The sequence below is a fragment of the Orbicella faveolata genome, unplaced genomic scaffold (genome assembly GCF_042242905.1).
Source record: "Orbicella faveolata isolate gen_17 unplaced genomic scaffold, um_ofav_v1 contig_1, whole genome shotgun sequence".
NCBI lineage: Eukaryota > Metazoa > Cnidaria > Anthozoa > Scleractinia > Merulinidae > Orbicella > Orbicella faveolata.
The window spans coordinates 14,614,127-14,636,481 of record NW_028301536.1 but is presented as its reverse complement, the minus strand read 5'-3'; the positions used below and the strand labels follow the sequence as shown (position 1 = coordinate 14,636,481).

The 22,355-nt window shown below is 39.3% G+C and overlaps 3 protein-coding genes across 5 annotated transcripts in view; 1 reads left to right on the top strand and 2 right to left on the bottom strand.

Moving 5' to 3' along the window:
• The window catches only part of LOC110061337 (fibroblast growth factor receptor-like 1), a 40,444-nt gene that overhangs the window by 12,690 nt on the left and 5,399 nt on the right, over positions 1-22,355 (top strand). The window contains exon 6 of one of the 2 annotated variants that reach the window (XM_089291138.1): positions 15,423-15,951. The exons of the other annotated variant lie outside the window; for it this stretch is intronic. Coding sequence (XP_089147264.1) covers positions 15,423-15,536 — 114 coding nt within the window. The 3' untranslated portion in view covers positions 15,537-15,951. Of the gene's footprint in view, positions 1-15,422; positions 15,952-22,355 lie in introns of those variants that run through there. 2 annotated transcript variants of the gene reach the window in all.
• Positions 2-6,691, bottom strand: LOC110061213 (uncharacterized). The gene is made up of 5 exons (XM_020768043.2): positions 6,426-6,691; positions 4,487-4,643; positions 2,612-2,767; positions 2,221-2,322; positions 2-1,853 (listed from the first exon to the last, which is right to left on the bottom strand). Exons 1-5 carry the CDS (start codon positions 6,549-6,551, stop codon positions 952-954), a joined length of 1,443 nt encoding a protein of 480 aa, XP_020623702.1. The 5' UTR covers positions 6,552-6,691; the 3' UTR covers positions 2-951.
• LOC110061207 (uncharacterized) lies at positions 8,887-22,058 on the bottom strand. Of its 2 annotated transcripts, none has more exons than XM_089291109.1 (5): positions 21,890-22,058; positions 12,389-12,542; positions 11,265-11,426; positions 10,995-11,096; positions 8,887-10,584 (listed from the first exon to the last, which is right to left on the bottom strand). In XM_089291109.1, the coding sequence occupies exons 1-5, from the start codon at positions 22,013-22,015 to the stop codon at positions 9,680-9,682; spliced, it is 1,449 nt and encodes a 482-aa protein (XP_089147235.1). In that variant the 5' UTR covers positions 22,016-22,058; the 3' UTR covers positions 8,887-9,679. The 2 variants fall into 2 exon arrangements, with proteins under 2 accessions (XP_089147235.1, XP_020623695.2); XM_020768036.2 differs by lacking the exon at positions 21,890-22,058 and adding an exon at positions 12,972-13,235.

Below are 22,355 nucleotides of genomic sequence, written 5' to 3'. Positions count from 1 at the left end.
ACCACTATTAAGTCATCTTTATTCTTGCGAAGGCGAAGCGTACTAGTTTGCTGAACGACAACAGAAAGCAAATATCAGAGGACTACTGTCAAGGCAAAGCGCAGTGTCTAGTCACTAACGTTTGTCCAATTGAATGCTCAAGTCGAATTATTACGTACATTTGAGTTACACGTACACTAAATGATTGTTTCCTCTCAGTGAGACATGTGCGACTTCCGATCGACCGATGGTTCGAACCCTGTCTTCTGGACGTCAACTGACCTTGCCTTCGTTACCCGCTATCCTACACCGTTTATTAAATGTCTGGGATAGGATTACACTACTGCAAGCTTCTACATCACTGCAACCCCGAACCAAGCAGTTACATCCCCGAGCAATATAAGTGATACGATGATTACTGTTTGTCTCTACATGCTAGACTATGACCGACTAGCAATACACCTTAAGTCTAGCATACAAGTATCGTTTAGAGTGTCACAAGATTCTGATTTCTACGTGAAACAAGCTAGGTCAGGGGTAAACAGGGAGCTCATTTTGTTCGTATTGCAGATGCATAGAGGAGTTTTCATTTGAGGGTCGAAAATTAACTGGTTTTGCATTTACTACGCTACACGATTGGCTTAAAAAACTCGCGCCACTTTTTCAACCAATCAGAAGTAAAACCAAAACCAATCGTGACTCGTTCGCACACGTTTTCCCGCGCTTTGCGTCAGCTACATGTAATTTCTTCGAATTTTGATTGGTTCACTTTATTGTCTGTGTCCTTTGTGATTGGCCAGAGTGATTACTTTGGTTTTGGTTTTACGGCGCTCATTGAAAACAACTGCAACACAATAATTGGTTTTGAAGTAACAGAGTTCGAGACTAAGAGTGAAATGCAGTGACTCAAGGGAGATACTTGTACAATAGACTATCTACGCCGAATGGCATCTTCTTTAGTAAAGTAACTTTTCATTTAAACCAAATGGAGGTTTGACCAGTTTTATCCACGCCGTTAGCACTGTACCATCCTTTATGTGTGTACTGAGGGTTCCCACCCACCACATCAGGCTGATAATTGGTAGGAGTACATCCAGAGCACGAGCTACGTCCCGAACCCGAATGGACACTTGGGAAAAAGGGACCCTTAGCAAAAATTGCGTAAGGCGTGGTCTTGTCATAAAAACCGTAGCCGGTTGGGTAGGAGTCGCTCCATGTTACCCCCAGGGCCTCTCCCAGGGCATATCTCACGTACGTGCTTCTGTCTCCTTTCAGCGCTTCAACGACAAAATCAACGATATGCATACGGCCCGGCTGTCCGCCATTATAGCGGTTATGATTTGCAAATGTTATTTTGTAAGGGTTGTTCTTTAGGTAAATACGGTACACGTATGCATATTGGTTGATACCGCCCGTGGCTGGGTTATTACCCGCGGCCATAATCATGTAACGAGCGTTATTTGCCATCATTACCGCCCCGTGTGGTAAACTAATCACGCCATGAGAGTAGGTGCGTTGTGTGGGAAGCCAGGCGTAACCAAAGGGATTATTCATATTAGGAATGGCCTTGTTGTTGGAGTTTGTTCCCGTTGTGTGAACGTAACCATAACTAGCTAGCATCCATGCTCCACCAGCAAAACTCATGTCACAGTAAGTTTGAGCCGGGGCTGTTTCACCAGGGGGCTGGATCCAGTACATGCCGCTGCCCTTGCTATCGCCGGCGTCAAGGACTGCTTGTGCGTTTGGTGCCGGGTTGTCTTTGGTTCCCAGTCTTTTTCTGGTACACTGAGCACCAGAATAAGGAGGTGGACATTTACAGAGGTTTTCACCAATACATGTACCGCCATTTTTACACGGCTTTTTCACACAATTACCTTTAAAAGAAAACGAGAATTTTGTTATTTATCAGAAGGTAGTAAATATATCATACTGGTCATACGCAGATTGGTTCTTCCACTCCGTATGTCACCACTATATTTTTCCCGCTCTTACAGGTCAATACGTAGCTACTGGCCTGTTTCATAATATTTACCCATTTACCTTAAGAGGATAAAGAAAAATGTCGGACAAAATATCATTGGCAAAAATTATCCTTCAACCCTAAGACTTTGAGGGACCTCTTTCTGTCGTATAAGAGCGAAAAGTAGAACATCCGTGTGCTTCTGAAAGAGAGACTCACCGTTTCTTCAGTTAACAGCCGTCCTTTTAACAGTCGTTATGCAATGAGGCCGCTATACTTACTCTTTTGACAGAACGCTCCAGTGTATCCTGGTGGGCATGTGCACCATGTAGTATTTGGTCCAGCGCACTTGCCTCCGTTGCGGCAGTAGAGATCTTTGCAGACTGAAAATGCAACGATATTAAATCTCGTTAATAACCGCGTTACATTTTCTAAGCGACAGTTGAGGTTCAGTGGTATCAGTGGTATCAGTGCCACCTGGCGGATTAGGTTTCTAAATTTTACTGAAATTTGAACTCCTCTCACGGTTTTCTTCCCGCTCGTAGACCACGATCACATGCGTGTTGTCCTTGAAAGGGATATTATTATCGACTTTTAGAAGACAGCCAATCAGGGCATATGCCATAGTTAAAATGATCATAATAATTTTAAATAGAAATACTCGGTAGTCACCTTGACATTCGTTGCTGTTGCAGTACTTAGTGAGAGATGTCTTTGTTCTTTCACATTCTTGAGCTGTGGCATTGAGGTCGCACTTAATTTTCTTGGAAAAAAAATTGCAGCTCTCTACGATCTTTTCCATTTTGTCAAAACAATTGAGGCAAGATGCTATAAATGAGTAAGATTATACAATTAGAATATGGTACTAGAATATGGCGTCGTAGTTTTATGTAATTGTAAAATCTCGTCTATAGTACTCTAAAGCGTTTATGCATCGTTTATACATGTTCCAAGAGGTTTTGAGGGCGCTCTGGAAAAGGAAAGGGAAAGACTTGAAGCCATAACAGTTTCCTGTCACAAAAGCCCGAGGCTAGGTAAAATGCCATTTTAACGGTACATTTGAAGCTCGGATTTTCTGGCCTTGTTTTCATAAACCTTCCAGTCTGGGCAGGCTACTTTTTGCCTGCACATTTGTTTCGTGATATTTTCCTTCCATCCCTCAACTTAATATAGTTCAAAGAACTTTACAGAATCAACATCGAACAAGGCTTTTTCGTGGGATTTCTTATATTTTAGCCCTAAATTAAGGTACAGACCATTAGAAAAGTGATGGGTGGGGGGGAAAGGTGGAGGGAAATCCAAACAAAAGAACCGAGCGAGGGAAAATGGCAGGAAAAAAAATTGTTCCAAAAGAAACCCAAGAAAAAAAAAATCACGTAGAAGAAGGGTCGCACTGTGGTATCAAACCAGTCTAATTATAACTCTGCCAAATTACAAAGTGCTCAAAACGGGGGTGTTTAAATATTGACAAATTTTCCAGTGTTCTGTCATTGGATCCCATTTATATAAAGCCACTGTGTGTAGATTTTGGAAAAGCTGTTGTATGAACCCTTTCATTAATTCAAAAGACACGCCAAACAACATAACAACTTTGCCTTGAGCTGTCTCCGTAGACTCCTCCGCATCAGGTGGCTGGATAAAATCCAGGACACGGAGGTCCTGTAACGGACCAGCATCCTGTGTCCATAACCTCTTACAGAAAGCACAAGATAAATGGACTGGCCATGTCTGAATGCCAGACAGCCGACTGCCAAACGGCTGCTGTATGGAGAACCGTGTCAGAGCAAGCGCTCAGTTGCAAAGAATCCCTCAAAGACCTAGTGGCGGGCATCGACGTCAGCACTTTGGAGTCGCTTTCTCTAGACTGTCCTACCAAGCGAAGAAAGATCACCGCATAGATGCCCAGAGCAAACGCACCACGCACAGGTGAATATGGTACGAAGCAGATTAAAAAAGAAATTCGTACAAAGGGTTGCAGTTGAAAAAAAATCTTGCACAGTCAACAGGTAAAAAAAAAAACAAATTTATGCGAGTCAAAAATCCCCCATCCCCATCCCCCAATCACTTTTGTAATGGTCCGTCCCTAAATTGAATCAACACAGAATTAGGGGAGGGCATTTTAGACATTTTACACATTTTACACGGCATTTTATATGGAAAGCCCTTAAGTGGAATAATTAAGGGCGGGGATCAATTTTTCACGCCATTTTTCATTTTAGCGTAATAGAATCAACATAAAATGAGGGGAGGGGATTAATTTTTCACGGATTGAACTTGGGACGGGGTGATCAATATTTTACGGCATTTTATATGTTTAACCCTCTAAATGAATCAACATTGAATTAGGTCCAGGGTTACTAATATTTCTCAGTATGTCGTCAACTTGCCTAGCGCTTTATTTCTTCACTCATAATGTAAATTTCATAAGCTAGCTGCCCTGAATCTTACTATCACAGCTGGGATTTTACTCGCATGCCTACGTTTTGCTTTGACAAGGCCGAAGGTTGTTTATAACATAAAGATCGCGAGGGTTTTATGACAACTAACCTTTAGCACAGTTGGCGGAACATAGGCTTTTCAACTGTTTTTCATACTCATTGCAAATTTTGTTATTGTCAGTCGTGAGCTGTGAGTGATTTGATTGTCCCCGGCATTTTCCAACCAACATAGACGCTTCTTTAACACAATCCTCGTAAGTGGTGTACTGAATTAAATAAAAAATAAAGCGGCAGTCAACAAACGGGAACAGTTCTATTTACAAGTTTTCGCGACGGCCTTCTTAGGTCATGTCAAGAGAAAATTTTCTTTTGGTCATGTAGGTTCTAAAATACCGCAAGGATACAAAATTGAGGGTACGGCCCAGAGAGACATTCAGTCTTATATCTTTAGGAAATTCTTTGCTGAAAATTAATTATTCTGTTCCTTTGTGAATTGCTGATCAGTGTGTGAAAAGACGAATACGCAATATGTATATCATTATTTATGTTATTTTGTTTCCTCCTTTGAAGTTTTTATTACTTTCTCGTAGCACTTGTTCAAGGTCACGTACGTTAATCCAAAACTCTTCTTCAGATTTGTTCGTGTCTTTCTTTACTCTGCTACCGTTTTGAAACGAAGTCTACTCGACATGTACAAAGTCAAAAACGTTTTCAAGTGCACTCCAGCGTAGCTGGATGAAGGTAATTTGATTAATAAAAAGTTTTTGTTATGATGACAAACTCAAGATCACTATATTTACTACAGGTATGGCGATTCTGGGTCGGGTTTTTCAAAGCCCGATTAAGCTAACCCGGGATTAACGAGAATTTTGATTTCAGTTGTAACTTTTCGGTGAGGTTTTCTGTTCACATTGTTTGTCCTTCAGTTTTGAGTTTGAATAATCTCAAACGTTTTGTTACGAGAAGTAAACTTGCATTAAAAAGTCGCGTGACAGATTGCCACGTATGTACGATTGTCAAGTGTTTGGCAGTCGACGGGCTGTTCGGAGTGTTCTCCGTTTGTAGATTGTTGATTTAAACGTAAATATGTCGTCAAAGAAATCCAAACGTTTTTGTCCATTAGCAAGTGCGAAGAAAGTACCACAGAGGAAAAAGTCGCGGGAAAAAGATTTCAAAAACATTCGATCAGAATTGGGCTGGTGCGTTAGCTGCTAGCGACAAAGGTTCCCGCCTCGAGCAGGAGAATACTTTGCCCGGACTGGACGACGAAGACGTTTGACATTCGCTAAACATTACTTCACAGGCCCGTTCGCCGTTCGAAGCGGTAACAGTAACATCTCAACTCAATCAGTATTCTTCCTCCACGTTGTTTACGAGTGCGCTCTATCCTCGTTTTAAAAATCGAAAGGAGCAAACAGAAGCGAAAACTATTTTGGGCGCACGAGCGGTGCAATTCAGATCATGCAAAGGATCTTTCGTGCCGGAGGCAACATTTGGGGCTCCTTAGTAATGATACGAGCCCTTTCGCTTTATCGATCAACGCGTCGTTATTTTGACACGTTTTGTGTAATTATCTCATTACGCCGGAAGTATATTTTCCTTCGTATCTCGAAACGAAAATTTCAGCGAGTGAAGCGCACATTTTGAATTCGTTTTCGGCAAGTTTTCGCCGTTTTTCGCTGACATTTGGAGAGAATGTTGCCCGACAATCCGGCAACAGAACAGTGTCGGAGAATTTTTATTTTTTGCTTCTTTTAACAGTTATGACTATTTTAGTGAAGAAAATGCATGTTTGCCCATTAACAAACCAGACAACTTATCAAAATTTCCCGGCACCGTTTTCAGTTCAGAGAAAGGTGTCAAGAAGACATGGCAATGTTGATCGCGTGCCCCCGGCTCAAATCCGACCGGAAACGAACTTGATTAGTGAACCTCTGTACTTTAGGAAATAGGGCGCTAAATTCGGAAAACCTTCATTTCTTTATTTTAATAAATATACCTTCGTAATCTGCAATTCTTAGGCTTTCAGAAATTGCAGTTACACTTACCTTTTGACAATTTTCCGTTCTGTTCACAACTGAGTCCGATTGAGTGGTCAGTGAAGGAACAGACTGAACAGAGCAGAGGCTCAGGGCCAGACAGGAACTGAAAACTAAAGCTGAGAATCTCCGCATTTCAAGTTTTTGCCACCTGTTTTCTTCAAAAACAGCTACCGTTTTTAGGCTTCGCCTGCAATTGTAACTGAACTTGCTGAAAATTACCGTGATCCGAAACACAAAGCCGCGCCGTTTGTTATTGAGGGTGTACACGTTTTGTCGTGTTTTTCCTTTGTTCGAAAACTTCCGGTGTCGTTATTTAAGTACTAATTAGACTTCATAAATAATTTCCGGTGTTCCTGACGAGGTGCCGAGAACACGGTAAGTGGGAAAACAGGGAATCCCGGAATTCGGAACCCAAACCGGAATACTCGGAATACCCGGAATGACCAAAAAATAATAAGTTTTGAAAATATAAATAAATAAAAATAACATTAACATTAAAATAAAAATAAATTAATAATTAATGAACAATTAATAACGAGATTAGATAATTAAATGCAAAATTTTCTTTTGATAAATATGTAAAAAGAAAAACAAGGAAACTGACAAAGAAACGTGAGGTAAAATGGATAACCACGTATGGCATTGTTGGAGATGCACATAATAGAACTAAAAAAAACATCTGCGTCAGGCCAGTGGCCCAGACAGCCTGAATCGAACCCAGTTTCTGGAGCATGAAGCGACGAGAATATTTCAGCTCCCCCCTGAATGGGACGTGCGTTACCGTTTTAAATTCGCCGGTATTCATTTACACACTCTAATTTTTTTTAGGCCGGTTGAAATCCAACCTCGTTTCCCCGAGCCAGGGAAAAGGCCCCGGGAACGAGTTTAGATGAAATCTTTTCTGATGAGTAGTCTTGTATCCATTTGCTTTTCTGCTGTAATAGCTTGTCATGAAAGTTCCAGCAGTTGAAGGCAGTAAAGAAGATATGTTTTTGTTACGTCTTAAAACTGTTGTGCATGATCTTAACATTTCAAAACTATTGTTCAAACTGTTTTGCAAACGTATTGACTTAGCAGCACGTTTAGCAGACATACCAGTAAGAGCTAAGCTATATATGAAGGATTGAGAAATTATTTGCGAATTGCAGGAGTCGTGTGGACCCCGCCAACACCTTTTAAACTATATGTGGACGGGTCTCGTTCTGACTTGTCTGAGATAATTGAGCTTTCCAGAAACAGACTGTCCTCTAGCGGTCTAAACATATCCTGTCAACATTTCTTACTATCAACAATTACGGAAGGAATACTTCTACCCTCGACCCTCTATAATACTTGCCCGTTTTCCAGCTGTCTCTGAACTACTTGATTGTGCGCGGTTTATCAAAAAAAAAAAATCTTTCAACACAAGATTGATAAACAGTGCCTATGCACTTCAGAATCGCTAGGAGTACCATCAACAAAGACAATGGACCATGTGGCGAGTAAAAAATTTTGAAAGTTTCCTTGTTTTGCGTTTTGCATATTTATCAGAAGAAAGTTTGTATTTAATTAATTATTAATTTATTGTTTTATTTTTATTTTTATTTAATTACATTTTTAAAATTTATTATTTTTCGGTCATTCCGAGGATTCCTGGTATTGCGGGTATTCCGAGTATTCTGGTTCCGGTTCCAAATTCGGGGATTCCATGTTTTCCAACCTAGCCGAAAACACCGGGTATTGTGAGCGTGAAGTTCTCTCTATTTGCAACACTTGTTGCACTTTTTTCCTTGTTGTCACTGTATTCGCGAAATGGAGTAGAAATGAATGTATTTACGTAATCACCGCAGTTACTTCTTCTGAAATGTTTCTTGAGTTTTACTAGGTGTGTAAAGTTTTCAATTGATATATTGCAAAAACTTCCGGTACCGTATCCGTAAAGTTTCCTCCGTTTGCTTTTTTTATAGCCCAAAGAACGTGGCATGAATAAGATCTCCAGTGCTCTCTCTCTCCTTAGCAGAATATGAACGGACAGAAACCTTGATGAAGACATAATCTTAGTATGTGCGCATGTTTGTATTTCGACACTTGCCGAACTCATTTCCAGTTTTTGTCAAACGCAGGTATAATGGCTGGCAACCGAGATGCAGTGAGCCAATCAGAAAACTAGAAATGCATTATTTGAGGTTTAGAATTTAATAATTTCTATTCTTTATTTTCTGTATTTTTTCTGGTCTTTGCGTCGTTGCGTACAACGGACTAGACAGAATTTCTTCCTTGTAACCTTGGCAACAGGCAAATCCTTTCATCTACGAAATTTTCACAATGGCATAGCATAATTTCGTGGGAGGGAGGGTTACAATGTACTATGGGATCGAAAATGTTGTCGGACTAACAAAATGATAAGGAGGGGGAGAGCGGGAGAAAGGGATCTTGGAAACAAAGTTCCCATCGAGAAGAACTGAGACAGTGAAATGACGGACGCAAATTGGGATGCGAAATAAAGAAAGTACTTGTACTTTACAGTTATCAGTATTTTCAAAACTCTTCTGTATCTTGACATGTTGTATATCTTAATGAATAAAACAAGCTGTGGTAAAGCTATTACCGCTATCAAATTAAAGTTTAAGTGATCTATCTTCATTCCTACGAAAACAAAGTGTACTTGTTTGTTAAACGATAACAGAGTGCAAATATCAAGGACTCCTTTCAAGGCGAAGCGCATGTCTCAAGTCCCTAACGCTGTTCCAATTTCAAAGCTGAAGTTAGCTTTATAACGCGAACAGATACCAGTAACACGCACCAAAATACTGCGTAAAGTTGTACTGCGTTGGTTGTGTTGAAAATTGTTCTATTTTCTCAGTGAGACATGTGCCTGAATTAAAACATTTTTGCGCGACTTGCGGTTGACCGAATTACGAATTATAAAGTTTCTCGAATATGACTACATTGCTGCAAACGTCTAAGGACTGCAGCAATTCGATGAATGCTGATTGTCTCTTATTGCTAATCTATGACCGACAAGCGATACACCTTAAACTTAGTCTACAGATATCGTTTACACACAAGATTCTGATTTCTGTGTGGAACAAGGTTGGGTGGTTAAGGGGAGCTTATTTTGTTAGCGAATCTGATTAAAATCTTTCTTTCTAGAATTTTAGATGTATAACTAAATAACTGGCTTTGAAGTGATGAGAGTTCGAAAATGTAATGACTCTAAAGAGTGTACTTGTCCAGTAGGCTATCTACTCTAATGGAACCTTCTTTAGTAAAGTAGCTTTTCACTTAAACCAAATAGAGGTTTGACCTGTTTTGTCCCACCCGTTAGCGGTGTACCATCCATGATGTGTGTACTGAGGGGTCCCATCCACCACATCAGGCTCGTAGTTAGTAGTAGGGGTACATCCAGAACACGGGCTTCGTCCCGAACCCGAATGGACACTCGGGAAAAAGGGACCCTTGGTAAAGCTTCCATAAGGCGTGGTTTGGTCATAAAAACCGTAACCGGTTGGGTAGGAGTCGGACCATGTTACCCCAAGGGCCTCCCCAAGGGCATATTTTCCGTATGCGCCACTTTCTCCTTTCAGTGCTTCCACAACAAAACCAACGATATGCATACGGCCCGGCTGTCCGCCATTATAACGGTTATGGTTTGCAAAGGTTATGTTGTAAGGGTTATTCTTTAGGTAAATACGGTACACGTATGCATATTGGTTGATACCACCCGTGGCTGGGTTATTACCCGCAGCCATGATCATGTAACCAGCGTTATTTGTCATCATTACCGCCCCGTGTGGTAAATTAATCACGCCATGAGAGGAGGTACGTTGGGTTGGAAGCCAAGCGAAACCAAAGGGACTATTCATGTTAGGAATGGCCTTGTTGTTGGAGTTTGTTCCCGTTGTGTGAACGTAACCATAACTAGCTAGCATCCATGCTCCACCAGCAAAGCTCATGTCGCAGTAAGTTTGAGCCGGGGCTGTTTCACCAGGAGGTTGGATCCAGTACATGCCGCTGCCTACACTATCGCCGGCGTCAAGAATTGCTTGTGCGTTTGGTGCCGGGTTGTCTCTGGTTCCCAGTCTTTTTCTTGTACACTGAGCACCAGAATAAGGAGGTGGACATTTACAGAGGTTTTCACCGATGCACGTGCCTCCATTTTTACATGGCAATCTTGCACATCTACCTTCAAAAGGAAAAAGGAGCAACCGTTAACGGATCTTGCTCAGCAGAATCATTCAAATCTATACTATTGCTAACCACTAACCATTAATTTGTCTACTGCATATAATAAGCATCTAAATTTTTTTTCATCTTGGAAGTGAAATATCTTACATGCTTATTGGTAGCGTTACGGAATGACTTCACGGCAAAGCTAATCTAAACTAAGCTTTCGCAGCAGTACGACTTAACTTAGCCCAATTTCGCGTTTTTGAATCTAATTACGAGCAATCTTCAACCTTAAATGAACGCTACACCGTATTTTAAGAATCTAAGATTGATTAAATGTCTACAGAGAGCTTTGCATTGTTTGATTTCATTCCGAGCTTTTCACTTCAAAAAATAAAAAATATAAAGTAGGAAGCCAGCACTTACTTTTATGACAGAAAGCTCCCGCGTAACCTGGCGGACATGCGCACAAAGAAGCGTTGGGTCCTGCACACTTGCCTCCATTGCGACAGTAAAGATCTTTACAGACTACGAAATACGAAAATATTACAAATGAATTACAACTGTACGCGCAATATTTTTTGGGTTAAAGTTGGTGTGCCCCTTGGGCGATATGTTTTTAGTGGCTGGTTTAAACCGCGCTCTTTTTTTAACTGACTGAAATTCCTTTTGGTTTACGTGAAGTACCATACGTACCTTTGCATTCCTGGCTACTGCAGTACTTGATGAGAGAAATCTTTGTTTCTTCGCATTCCTGAGCTGAGGCACTGGCATTGAGGTCACAGTTTATTTTCTTGGAAAACAGTTCGCAGCTTTCGACGATCTTTTCCATTTTGTTGAAGCACTCCAGGCAAGATGCTTAAAAGAAGGAAGAAAACAATTGTTATAACCATAGGCTTCCTTTTACAAGTTGGCTCATCTAATGGTACTAACGACCGGGATTGATTCACAGCCTGTGTTCACACTTGGTGCCCTAGCACGGTGCCCGAGTACGAGTTTCGCGGGTACTAATCTGAATGTGTACACACCCTTTTTTCAATTACTCACACCGGAATTCGGGGACACTGCCCATGCTCGGGCACAAGGTCTTGACCTTATACTCTGGCACTAAATGGCACTTGGGTACTTATACTAGCGCGTCTGAACGCAACACTATTTTGTGCCGGTGCCTTGTCATCAGTGCTCGGGCACCAAGTGTGAACACAACCATAATGAACCGATTGCAAAACATCAACGTCGGAAATAATCAAACGAAGACTCAATCCGGAAAAGAGAAACGCACTTGGCGTGTATCGTTTACCGCAAACTTTCCTTTCAAAGTTTTACGCAGCAGGCTAAATTTCGAAATTTCTTGTCAGTTGAAACAAGGGTCTTCCAAAATTTCGTTGGAAACAAAATGTCGTTCGTTAGCATTGAATTTCCGTTGCATTTCTTTAGCACAGCAGTGTATTTCATTGCGGCTCCGAATGCCCGCGCAAAAAAAAAAAAAAAAAAGGCGGCGCATGCGTATTAGGAGATAAGTACCTCGGCTTGTATTGACTGTTAATTGTTACTTTATGTTGGCTCATATTTACAGGGGAATGATTGGCGTAATTGCATTTGTTAAGCTTGGCCGAGAAATCAACTCTTAAACTACCACTTAATAATTTAGAAGGAAATTTTGATCACGGATATAAACACCTTTTCCCTCGGGTACAACTTCAACCCCTCCGTTATAAGCCTCCCTTGCATCCCTTAAAGATGATAGATAAAATCGCATGTCACGCTAAGACAAATTATATTTGTGACATAAGTATCACAGGGGTCTCATCTTAACTGACCTTTTGCGCAATGAGTAGAACATAGGCATTTCAACTTGTCCTGATATCCATCACAAACCTCGTAAATGTTGAACGTGAGTAGTGGGAGTCTTGAATCTCGACATTTTGCGGCCGCCGTGTGCGCTTCCTTCACGCAATCCTCATAGGTTGTGTACTGAAACAAACAGATAATAACCACTTTTAAAAACATCTTAGCCGATATGCGAATGCAAATGAGGAGTATTTTCCGCTAACTCTAACACTCGACTAATTCTGTAGGAAAACAAGAATTATGAGACGTAGAATCACTGAATTTCTTCCTTCCCGAGGGCATACAGGTGATTGTTTGTTTTTAAGAGGGATCCCCAAATCTTGGATAAAACTGTTATCACATATATTTTATATGATCGATTTATCCGGTCACTGTTTTTCTGCCACTCAGGATCTTATGCTCACTCTGGATCTTACATTCCTCAGCCCTGATATTTCCCGTACGTGTTTCGAAATCTCAAGCAGTGCGCCCCAATTAAAGTGTACACACAACACCCATAATATCCGATGGTCGGAACTACAACAAGCAAAATTGTCTAGCCTCTCATCTCACCTCTTGGCACTTTTCGTTGCCTTCATGTGGAATAAGGAAAGAGTTAACAGAGCAAAAGCTCAGAGCTATACTGCAGCTGAACACTAGGGTTAAAAAATATTGCATTTTCTTGCCTATAGCAGGCAACGCTTTCAACCTTTGCCTTGCACCGTTCAGCTGATTGCCGAAAGTGACACCCAAAATACGATGCCGTGTCTTCTATATGGCAATGTACGTTGTTTAGAATGTATCAGATCACGTTCGCCACGCTGCTCGTTGTTCATGCGGTACTTTGTTACTTAAGTTGTTATCAGATTTGTGCATTATACTATACTTCCTGTGTTATCAGATCTGTACAAGAATGGCACTGCGGTGCATTTCAAAAGGAGTAGTGCGAAACAAGAGTTTAAAGAGTTCAATAGTCTCAGCTTTTTTTTTTAGTGATGAAGAAGTCAGGGCCATATATTTTACTGCCATGAAACACAGTTGATGTTGCAACCACGAGAACCACGTAGAGGAGCGAGTGTTTGCTAAGTCCTCTCAAGGTGTTTATGACGGTAGAATACATGACTGCAGTCCTAGAATATGACTTGCGTTATACATTTACATTCGCGTGAAACAACGCACGATTGTTAGTCATACTCTGAAAGATCAGCATTCTTTAAGCTGTAATCAGGGCGCTCGAGTATCCATTCTATCCATGACACACTTTGCGGTGCACCATTTTTCCGATAGACTGTTTTCGATATATTAAAATTCAGCTTGGCAGTGAGGCCTAGAGAACACAAACAAAGGAAATTGAATGGCCATGTTCATTCGTGATCATTTCTTTTGTTTGTGTCCTCTAGGCCTCACTATCAAGCTGAATATTAATACATCGAAAGTGGCCTATTGTATAACACCGTCAGCAATGTCATAACAGAATTGAAACATACCATAAAAATGCGACTACTGCACAAGTGAATTGCCCTTAAATTAGCAAAGAAAAAATATCATCTAGGTATTTTGGCGATGCAACCAAAAGGCTAATTGATACACACGGTCTTAAGAGTTCACTCTTGACCAAAAGATCTTACCTCTTTGAAAACCCCACTGCATATTGTAAAGCACAGACTATATACTGACCGAAGGCACGTACGCGAAGTGTCAAGATCTTTGTTAGTCAATAACAGTTATAGGACTGTTTAAAAAGCACATATTTCACGTGTTTATTACACGGAGAGCTTGGGAACGCGTCCAGAACTCTGACAAAACATATTGAACCTTTCGGAGCAGCTCAAAAAGTCTTTTTCGTCTCCGTTCTTGAAAAAAAAAATGTTTTAATCAAGACTTAATTAAATTTTATTGGATTGATCCAGTTATACTTTAAAATTTTGCGAAGGAACAATTGCAAAGAAAGCAGTGAATGGGAAGGGATTTCACCCCTTTTATCATGTGTGTTTATTTATTTACTTTTTTCCTTGTTTCAAAGTCTCAGATCTAATTGGAATTTTTGATTTAAATTTTATCGCGGTGTATAATGGACTTCGAAGCTCCCGTTTTAATTAACCACGCCCGTCTATATTCATCGCGTCCTTGGGGATTGGTGCCTGATACATTTCATATCGTGATTGCCTTTGTGCTTTTTTATTCTTTTAGAAATAACCTAAGACGTCTCAAACATATCGTAAAGTTTTCGTTAATGCCGCGTACATGATCAATTGGGAACAATTTGAAGGTCACCACCAAAGTTCTTTAAAGTCTCACGTCTATGTCAAAATACCGCTTCAGCACTCTCAGTGCAGGAGGGTTCTACTGGAGACACGTTTTTAAATTTACTAATGTGCTGTTGGGCGCGGTCGGGTTTTTAACACTGCTACTCAAGGGTTAGATACTTTTGGTAGCGCTTATTATTGTAGAGGGACGGTGGCTTAATGGTTTGTATGCCGGACTCTGGATCGAGGGGTCTGGGTGCGAGTCCTGGCCAGGGTCATTATGTTGTGTCCTTGGGCAAGAAACTACTCTCACAGTGCCTCTCCCCATCCATGCTGGGGGCAACCAAGCGATTGGCTAGCATCCCATCCAGCGGGGAGTGGGAAATACACCAAGTCGCTTCATGATAAGGAAACTAGGGTGATATTAGGCAAAGTGAGACACTTTTGGCTGACGTACACTTAACCTTATATTTTTTGATACTTCAAGAAAAGTAAAAATTAGTTTTGACAGTTATTTGTTAAGATTATGTATCGTAGCCAGGACTAAAGGTGCTCAGCTTTCAAAACTCCCCTACTTAAAAGAAATACTAGGTTCAATACTTAGGAAGAAGAACCGTTGTAAAGCTCATCCCACTACACAGAAGTGGTTCACTATAACAGCTTCCTAAATTGTACGCATGTTATAGGTGTCCCCAATTAGTGTACATTGTACGCTAGCGACTTCGACACGTTAATAAAGTTCTTATCTTTATCTTATCTAACTTCTCTTTATTCCTAGCCAAGAAATACTCTGGGAACAATCCTACCGGTCTCTTATGAACAATTAACAAAACCTGGACATGTTCACCTTCCTCCCCGTGCGCGGGCTCCTTTCTCGTACAGCAGCTGGTAATCGAGCCCAGGCCATGCCACAATATCTTTCCCGACCAAGAACTTCCGTGAGAAAAATTAAAAAGGTACGGATATTGCGTAATGGTATTTTTTGGTATTAACCTTGCACAAGTCTTTACAAAAAAAAAAATCTCACATCAGAAAAATATATCAGTAAATCTACTGACTGGATATAAAGGTTCACCCCTTACATTTACTTGTTATATTAGAGCTTTCACTCGTCCAAAAAAGTGGCCTTATATGGAGTTCAAAATTACTGATTTCCTTTCAGTGATTACGCGCTTTATCACACAGATACCAAAGACGGTCTGAAATATTGACTTAAGTGACTAACGCGGAAGTTCTTGCAACACTCGACGCACATGTACGACTGTAGGCTTTTTCATTTTTTCATGTTTGGGTACCTTAATATTAAGCCGGCTACTTTCACTGTATCGACGGCAAGAATACGTCTTGTATTTCACGAATTATCTAGTTTAAACTTTTGAAAGCTCCATTTGAAACGAAAACGTTGAGACTTTCTCTGTTGGCTTATAATTTCTTTCCCTTCTAGTACTAAATTTTTACATTGTAGCGAAAGGAATTCTGAAACGCCGTCATCAAAATGAATTCAATATACAACGTAACTTTCAGGAGTCACGTCATCTTTGCGTGTAGGAATTTAAACTTTTTGCTTACGCAGATCTCTTAGAATGAGAGATGAATCAAGAATTCCTTGTGATGTAAACCTGTCAAGAAAACTCGCTGAATTATATCGCTCGGTTTTAAGATGAGCTCTCCGACCAATATAATTACGGTTCCTAAAACGTTTTCTTTTTTACCCTCGTAATGCACGCAAATTTGCAAAAAAACTGGTTCAGTGTTTAGAACGAAAAATATCATATTGGCTTTTGAGAAGATTACCTCACATTGTTGATATTTGACCCTAACCCTAGGTAAAGTTAAGACTAAATCAGGTCATTGGCCCATACAGCTGGCGCTCGTCCGGTTCTAATTCTGTAACACGTGGCGACTAAGAGTGTTCTAACCCCTCCTCCCGCCCCCGGATGGGATGTTAGTCCATCGCAGGGTTAGACCCCAGCATTAAATTCACCGGTACCCATTAATGCTCCTGGGTGGAAAGAGGCACCATGAGAGCAAAGCCTCTTGCCCGAGAACAAAACGCAATGACCCCGGCTAGTCTCGCGTGCGAACCATAAGACCACCCGGGCGCGCCTCTATACAAACCCTATCCTAAAGAAAAAGCCGGCTACTTAGATATAACGATTTAGTTCCCTTTATTATGACATATACTGAGACTATATTACAACATGAGAACGATTTTTCCTTTCAAAAATGTTTGGGTTTGTACGTGGTGCAAACACAAATATAACATAGTAGGACTTGTATTTCTGCTTATGACTCCGCTTTCTGCGTAAACGTCGACATAAAACGACTAAACTTAACATATATTGCATGTTTAAGAACACTTAAAAATATTTTTTTGTCCTTGTGATGGTAGAGCCTACATGGACGGGTGAACAAAAACAAAAATAAATTATAACAGTTTCAAATAAAGCTGTCAATATCTCTCCTCTTTGAGACATACTCTAGAAACTGTATTTCCTTATTCTTTTGTGCGCAGTTTAAGAAACTGTTTTAGCCTTGCTGCGAATGTTTTCTTTCTTGTCACCAAGTCTATTTTGCATCGTATTCGAAAAATAAGAGAGCACTCATTCATATATACCTCCCAACAGATACTCTCTTACCGTCTAGTATTAAATGATGTCTGGGCTGAAGCTTTAATGTCCTTTCCAAAAATAACAGTTTTAATAAAGCCAAATTTGTTTCATCGTTTGTATTTTTTTGTTTTCTCGAATAAGATCAATATAAATCACAGGGAAAATATATAGAAAAGCAAATATTTTAGCCACGTCATGTTTAACTATACTGGCTCGGGCTTTCATCATCTTTTGAATCAGTTTAACGCTAAAGAGAATATTTGAGACCCTTCAGCGCTTCCTTTTTAAAGTTAATGGCTATTTTTTACCAAAGGACAAGCAATGATATTTGTAGAGGCTCGCAATGTTTTCTTTTAACGTTGTGCCATTTTTGTAAAGACAACGAGATAGTTCTTTATTTAAGTTATATTGAGACATAACAGTAAAAAGGGAAATTAAATCAAATATCTATAGCGTTGAAAGCTTCTTAATGCATTTTTAAGGTAAATGGTCATTTGAAAAAGACAATGAATTATGCTCTAAATGGACGTCTAACAGTTAAACAGGAAACTAAATCAAATGCTAATATTTCACAGAGTGCTGGGTCATACGTTTTTAAAAGTAATGACCATTTTAAAAACCACAAGAAGATTCTAAATTTATGCGTAACAGTATAACAGGAAATAGAATCAGATATTTACAAGTTAAGCCAGAACTCTAAATCATAAACTATACGTAACTTCCTTTTTAGGTAATTTTTTCATATCAGTACATTTTAACGTTTTCTTAGAGACACGGTCTTATGTAATTGCTGATTACATCACTGGACAAATATGAAGATTCATAGGAAGGATTTCCTGTTTCAAGAAATGCGAGAGGTGTGAAGCTTTAGAAACTTTGGAACTTAGCTTTAATTTCGCCGTTGTAAGCAGGCGCTGGTACTAGCATTTAGCATTTGTACTTCCAAATAAACTCCTATTGGTGCTGTCAACATTGTAACTTAAAATCTCTGTAACAATTGTTGTGTGATTTTCTCGTTGATAACGGTTAATACATTTGTAAATTGCTCAGTGCGCGTGAATGACGAACAAAGGAACTTAAATTCCGTCTTGTCTTTGGAGCAATTTCGTTCTGTATTCTTTTTAAAATAACTGAGAAACAGCAAGCGTTCATCGCCAACACAAAGGCACAGTGGCTCCACGGCTTCACCTCTTTGATCAACTGATTTTATTCTTCGATTTTTTTTTTGCAATATCAATACCAGAATATACATTTTAATTAAAAGAGAAAAAAGGACAGAGATTCCACCCAATTTAAAACTGCTTAAAGACACGATCGGTTTCGTTTGAAAGACGTTCGCGTCTTTACTTGTTCCACCCCCAGTGTTTTTCAAGATACTTTCCAAACAAGACCTCGGGTCAAAACACTGATCATCTTTTAAATGTGTTCCCCTTTCAATTAGCAATCCCCCATCAAAAGATTTGAATCGAGACAATTTCTAGGCAGGAGATAACTTCAGTATTATTTTCCAAGCTTGAAAAATATGCATTACTCCCTCCCCCAGAGAGAGAAGAAAAGAAAACCGAAGTAGTTGTACAAAGAAACAAGCCCCGCAGGGAATTAATAAGAGATTTCATAATGTATGTTGCTCAGGAAGCATTTTAAGCAAAGCAAGATAAAGTGATAGGAAAATATCGAGTGACTATTCACCAAAAAATGCAGTTGGTATTTATTTTGAACTTGTTTTGCTAGTACGTAGTTCAAGTAAAGCCTGGTATATAGATGTGACTTGACTTTGAAATTAAACTGATATGGGATTATCCTATAATGAACAAGCTATAAAGCCTGGTGAAGTCAGCAAATATGATTTATATTTATATCATAAACTTAAATATCGAACTTCCTGCTGTACGTAACGTGAAACATCTCGATCACGCGATGCTGTAGGGCTTTGTTAGCTTGACGTAATTTTGTTTCTTTGAAGTCGGTCACGATTTTTTCCGTAAATGAATTTGATCACAATATCTCTAAGACTATCACCTCTCATTTTAAATGAAAAAGGCTGTGTTTTCCTTTCTGTATTGCTCTGAGGTTGAACGTTATATTTTAAAGTCATTTAACCTCGGAACAATTTCGAAAGGATAAGACGCCTATAAAGTATTTTCGTGAGTAATAATTTCCGCTCACCAGACGAAGTTACCGGGAAGAGTATGGAGTTGTTTTCGCGGTCCTGGAAATTCTTTCCAGCTAGTACTCACTGTTATTCGTTTGTTTTTGTGTCGAGGTTTGTGTTTTTCAAATCTTAATTTTTCTCAAAGAAATAATAACTGACTTCAAAATGATACATTCATAGTGAACAATGCGTCTTCATGTTACTTCCGTCAAAATTTCTGTGTCAAAAAGTAACGTTTCAGAGTTTCAAACAAAACTAACGTTTGTTCGATATTCAGAAACTTTTGACCAAAAATACTAATCCGTATTGAAAAAATAGTTTTGCCAGTTGTACATTCCCTGAAATTAGTGCCTTGATTTGAGAACCTCGCTTTTTCTTCTGAGTATAATTAAAGCAGAATGCATTGCTAAAATGGTTACCTTTAACCACAAAACCAACACTGATTCAACGTAACACTGAAAAACGCGAAAAAGGTCTTAAAATTCCTTGCTTTTACAAATTCATCCAAAAACAATTAAAACGTACGAATCATGATAGTTTTGCTGAGTATTGAAATTTCTTGTTACCAGTAATTTGTCAATTTTGTCGTCAGGTGTTTCAGCGAGTTTCAAGCCGTTAAATAACACGCAATGAAGATGTCAAATTCAACTGAGGAAATAAATATTGCACAACACCTCTTTTAGCAATAACGAGATACTTTTTAATAATCATGCTGAATCAATTTCAGTAGCATCCCTTCTCACGAAATTCTTTTTTGTTTTTTTGTAAGAACTTAAAAATCTTTTGTTTGAACCAAATGTCAATCAAGTGTTATATAGATTTTCGTTATTTCCAGATCTGATAAGATTGACTGAAAAAAAAAAAAAAGAAACTACTTTACTGCGTTAATACACTTTGAAATATTTTTATTTATTGCATTCGGGTATAGCGACCTTCAGATTATCAGACGAGTAAATCTCGTTCCCAGGTTCTTCGCTCCAAAAGACTGACCCGTAGATAGTTCAGTTGTCGATTCAGGTCATGCCGTGTGCCAGTTTAGTTCAAGAGCTATGTCGCGATATTTAAGTCTATTTTTCTGATGCACACAATAATCTTCAACAAAACCTCAAACTATATAGTTTCCTAACACAAAAAACATCAAAAAGTAAGATTTAGGAAGATTGAGACGATTTCGCGCGACAAACTTCAAAACTTTGGCCATGTTTTTGAAAATACGCCTTCCTTGTTCAAATTTCCTTTACAATTTAACAATGTCTAAAACTGGTAAAACGCCTGGCAGTGCGTTTAATGGCAAAACGTCATGATCACCACGTAGTTCTGTATCGCCCTGTTTGAAAGAGGGAGTGTCAATACAAAACACAAAACGTACATTTTTCCATTATTTGACTAATCTTTCTTCTTATTATTATTTTTTATCAGCTTTCTTTTAAATCAATTCAATGTACCTTTTGAAGATTGTAATGATTGAGAGAAACGGGTTATCAAACCAAAGGCAAAACCACAACTCCTCCCTTTAAGCTCATTTAAGATCTTGTGGAGGAATGTTCTATTGTTAAGACTTGTTAAGCAATATTTTAATGGTTTTTTGAAGTGCGCTGATAAAAACTCCGTGCAATACTGCACGGCTATTTCAATCTGTTTTCCTTCTAATGATTTAATACAGAAGTTTGATACGTTAGGCGTTGGACTAACACCCCATGCAAGGGAAGTAGTTATAATTTTAGCTCTCCCATGCCGCATAACTAGAATGACCTCTCGCCGTGTGTTTCGATTTGACTTAAATAAGGAATTAACCTTAAGTCAAGAATATACACCGTGAAGAGTAGAACGTATCGTAAATTCTCATCTTGCCTGGATCAGTAAAAGTAATAAATTTGTGCTTGATAAGGAACAATCTGAAAAAAAGTTCATTTCTTCGACTTAATGAAACTGTTGAACAGTTAATGCAAAAGCAATCAAACACTACCCTCCTAACCAATGTGCAGTTTTTGCTTTATTTTACTGGCCACTTTTGTTTTCTTGGTTCTACGAAGGCTGTCAACATTGTGCTCTAATGCATTGCTTTTAATTGTATTTTCGTTTTCTCAGCGCCATTTAACACATACCTGATGTTGCGTACTTTTCTTGAACGCATTGAGTATCTCAGTCTAATGTAGAGATAGAGATTCCCTTCTCTCTTTCTCGTCAGGGTAAGCATGATTTAATGAAGCAAGGCCAAAAGTACTGTTAAGATGCCAAAAACTATTACTTTTTTTAAAAAAATTATAAAATCAATTCGATTCAAACTCAGTAGGCCATACATTTGTGTCATCAGTTATTCTGACTTTCATCCGTTGTGTATAGCACAGGATCAAGATATTGTCCCAAGAATGCTAAGACACATCGATTTTCACTCGAATTAAAACTTAATTCTAGAATCCCTCTCCAGCCTTTCGGTGATAACTGGCCAAACAAGCTCTTTGTTACTGACTGCTCACTTACAGTATTAATCCCCTCCTGGCATGTCTCCATTCTCTTTACGATGTCTGGCTGACCACTTGCTGAAGGAACAGAACAGTGGCTTAAAACGATGCTGCAACTGTAAACCAGGGCTGCAAAGAGTTTCATGTTGAGCTCTTGGTTGCTAGCACTAGAGGAACAGTCTTCAGAATGACTGCCTAAGAAGGCTTTCTCTGCCTTTTGAGGGCCGACAAAGCAATTGAGAGATGTATGTCACGTTTGGTAGACAGAAAAATTATTTGTTTTTTTCTTCCCTCGTTTCTCTTTCGCAAATCCTGAGTAAATGATCGTGGATAGTACTGTCATTCTTGGGTAAATAATATGTTATGAGGTCTCGCATTTTATTTTCATAAAAAAATATTCACCTGTCTTTTGTGTTGTTTTGTGAAGCCCAAATCAAAATGTCTAGACTTTTAGCCGCATTCACTTTCCATATAAAGGGTTATTG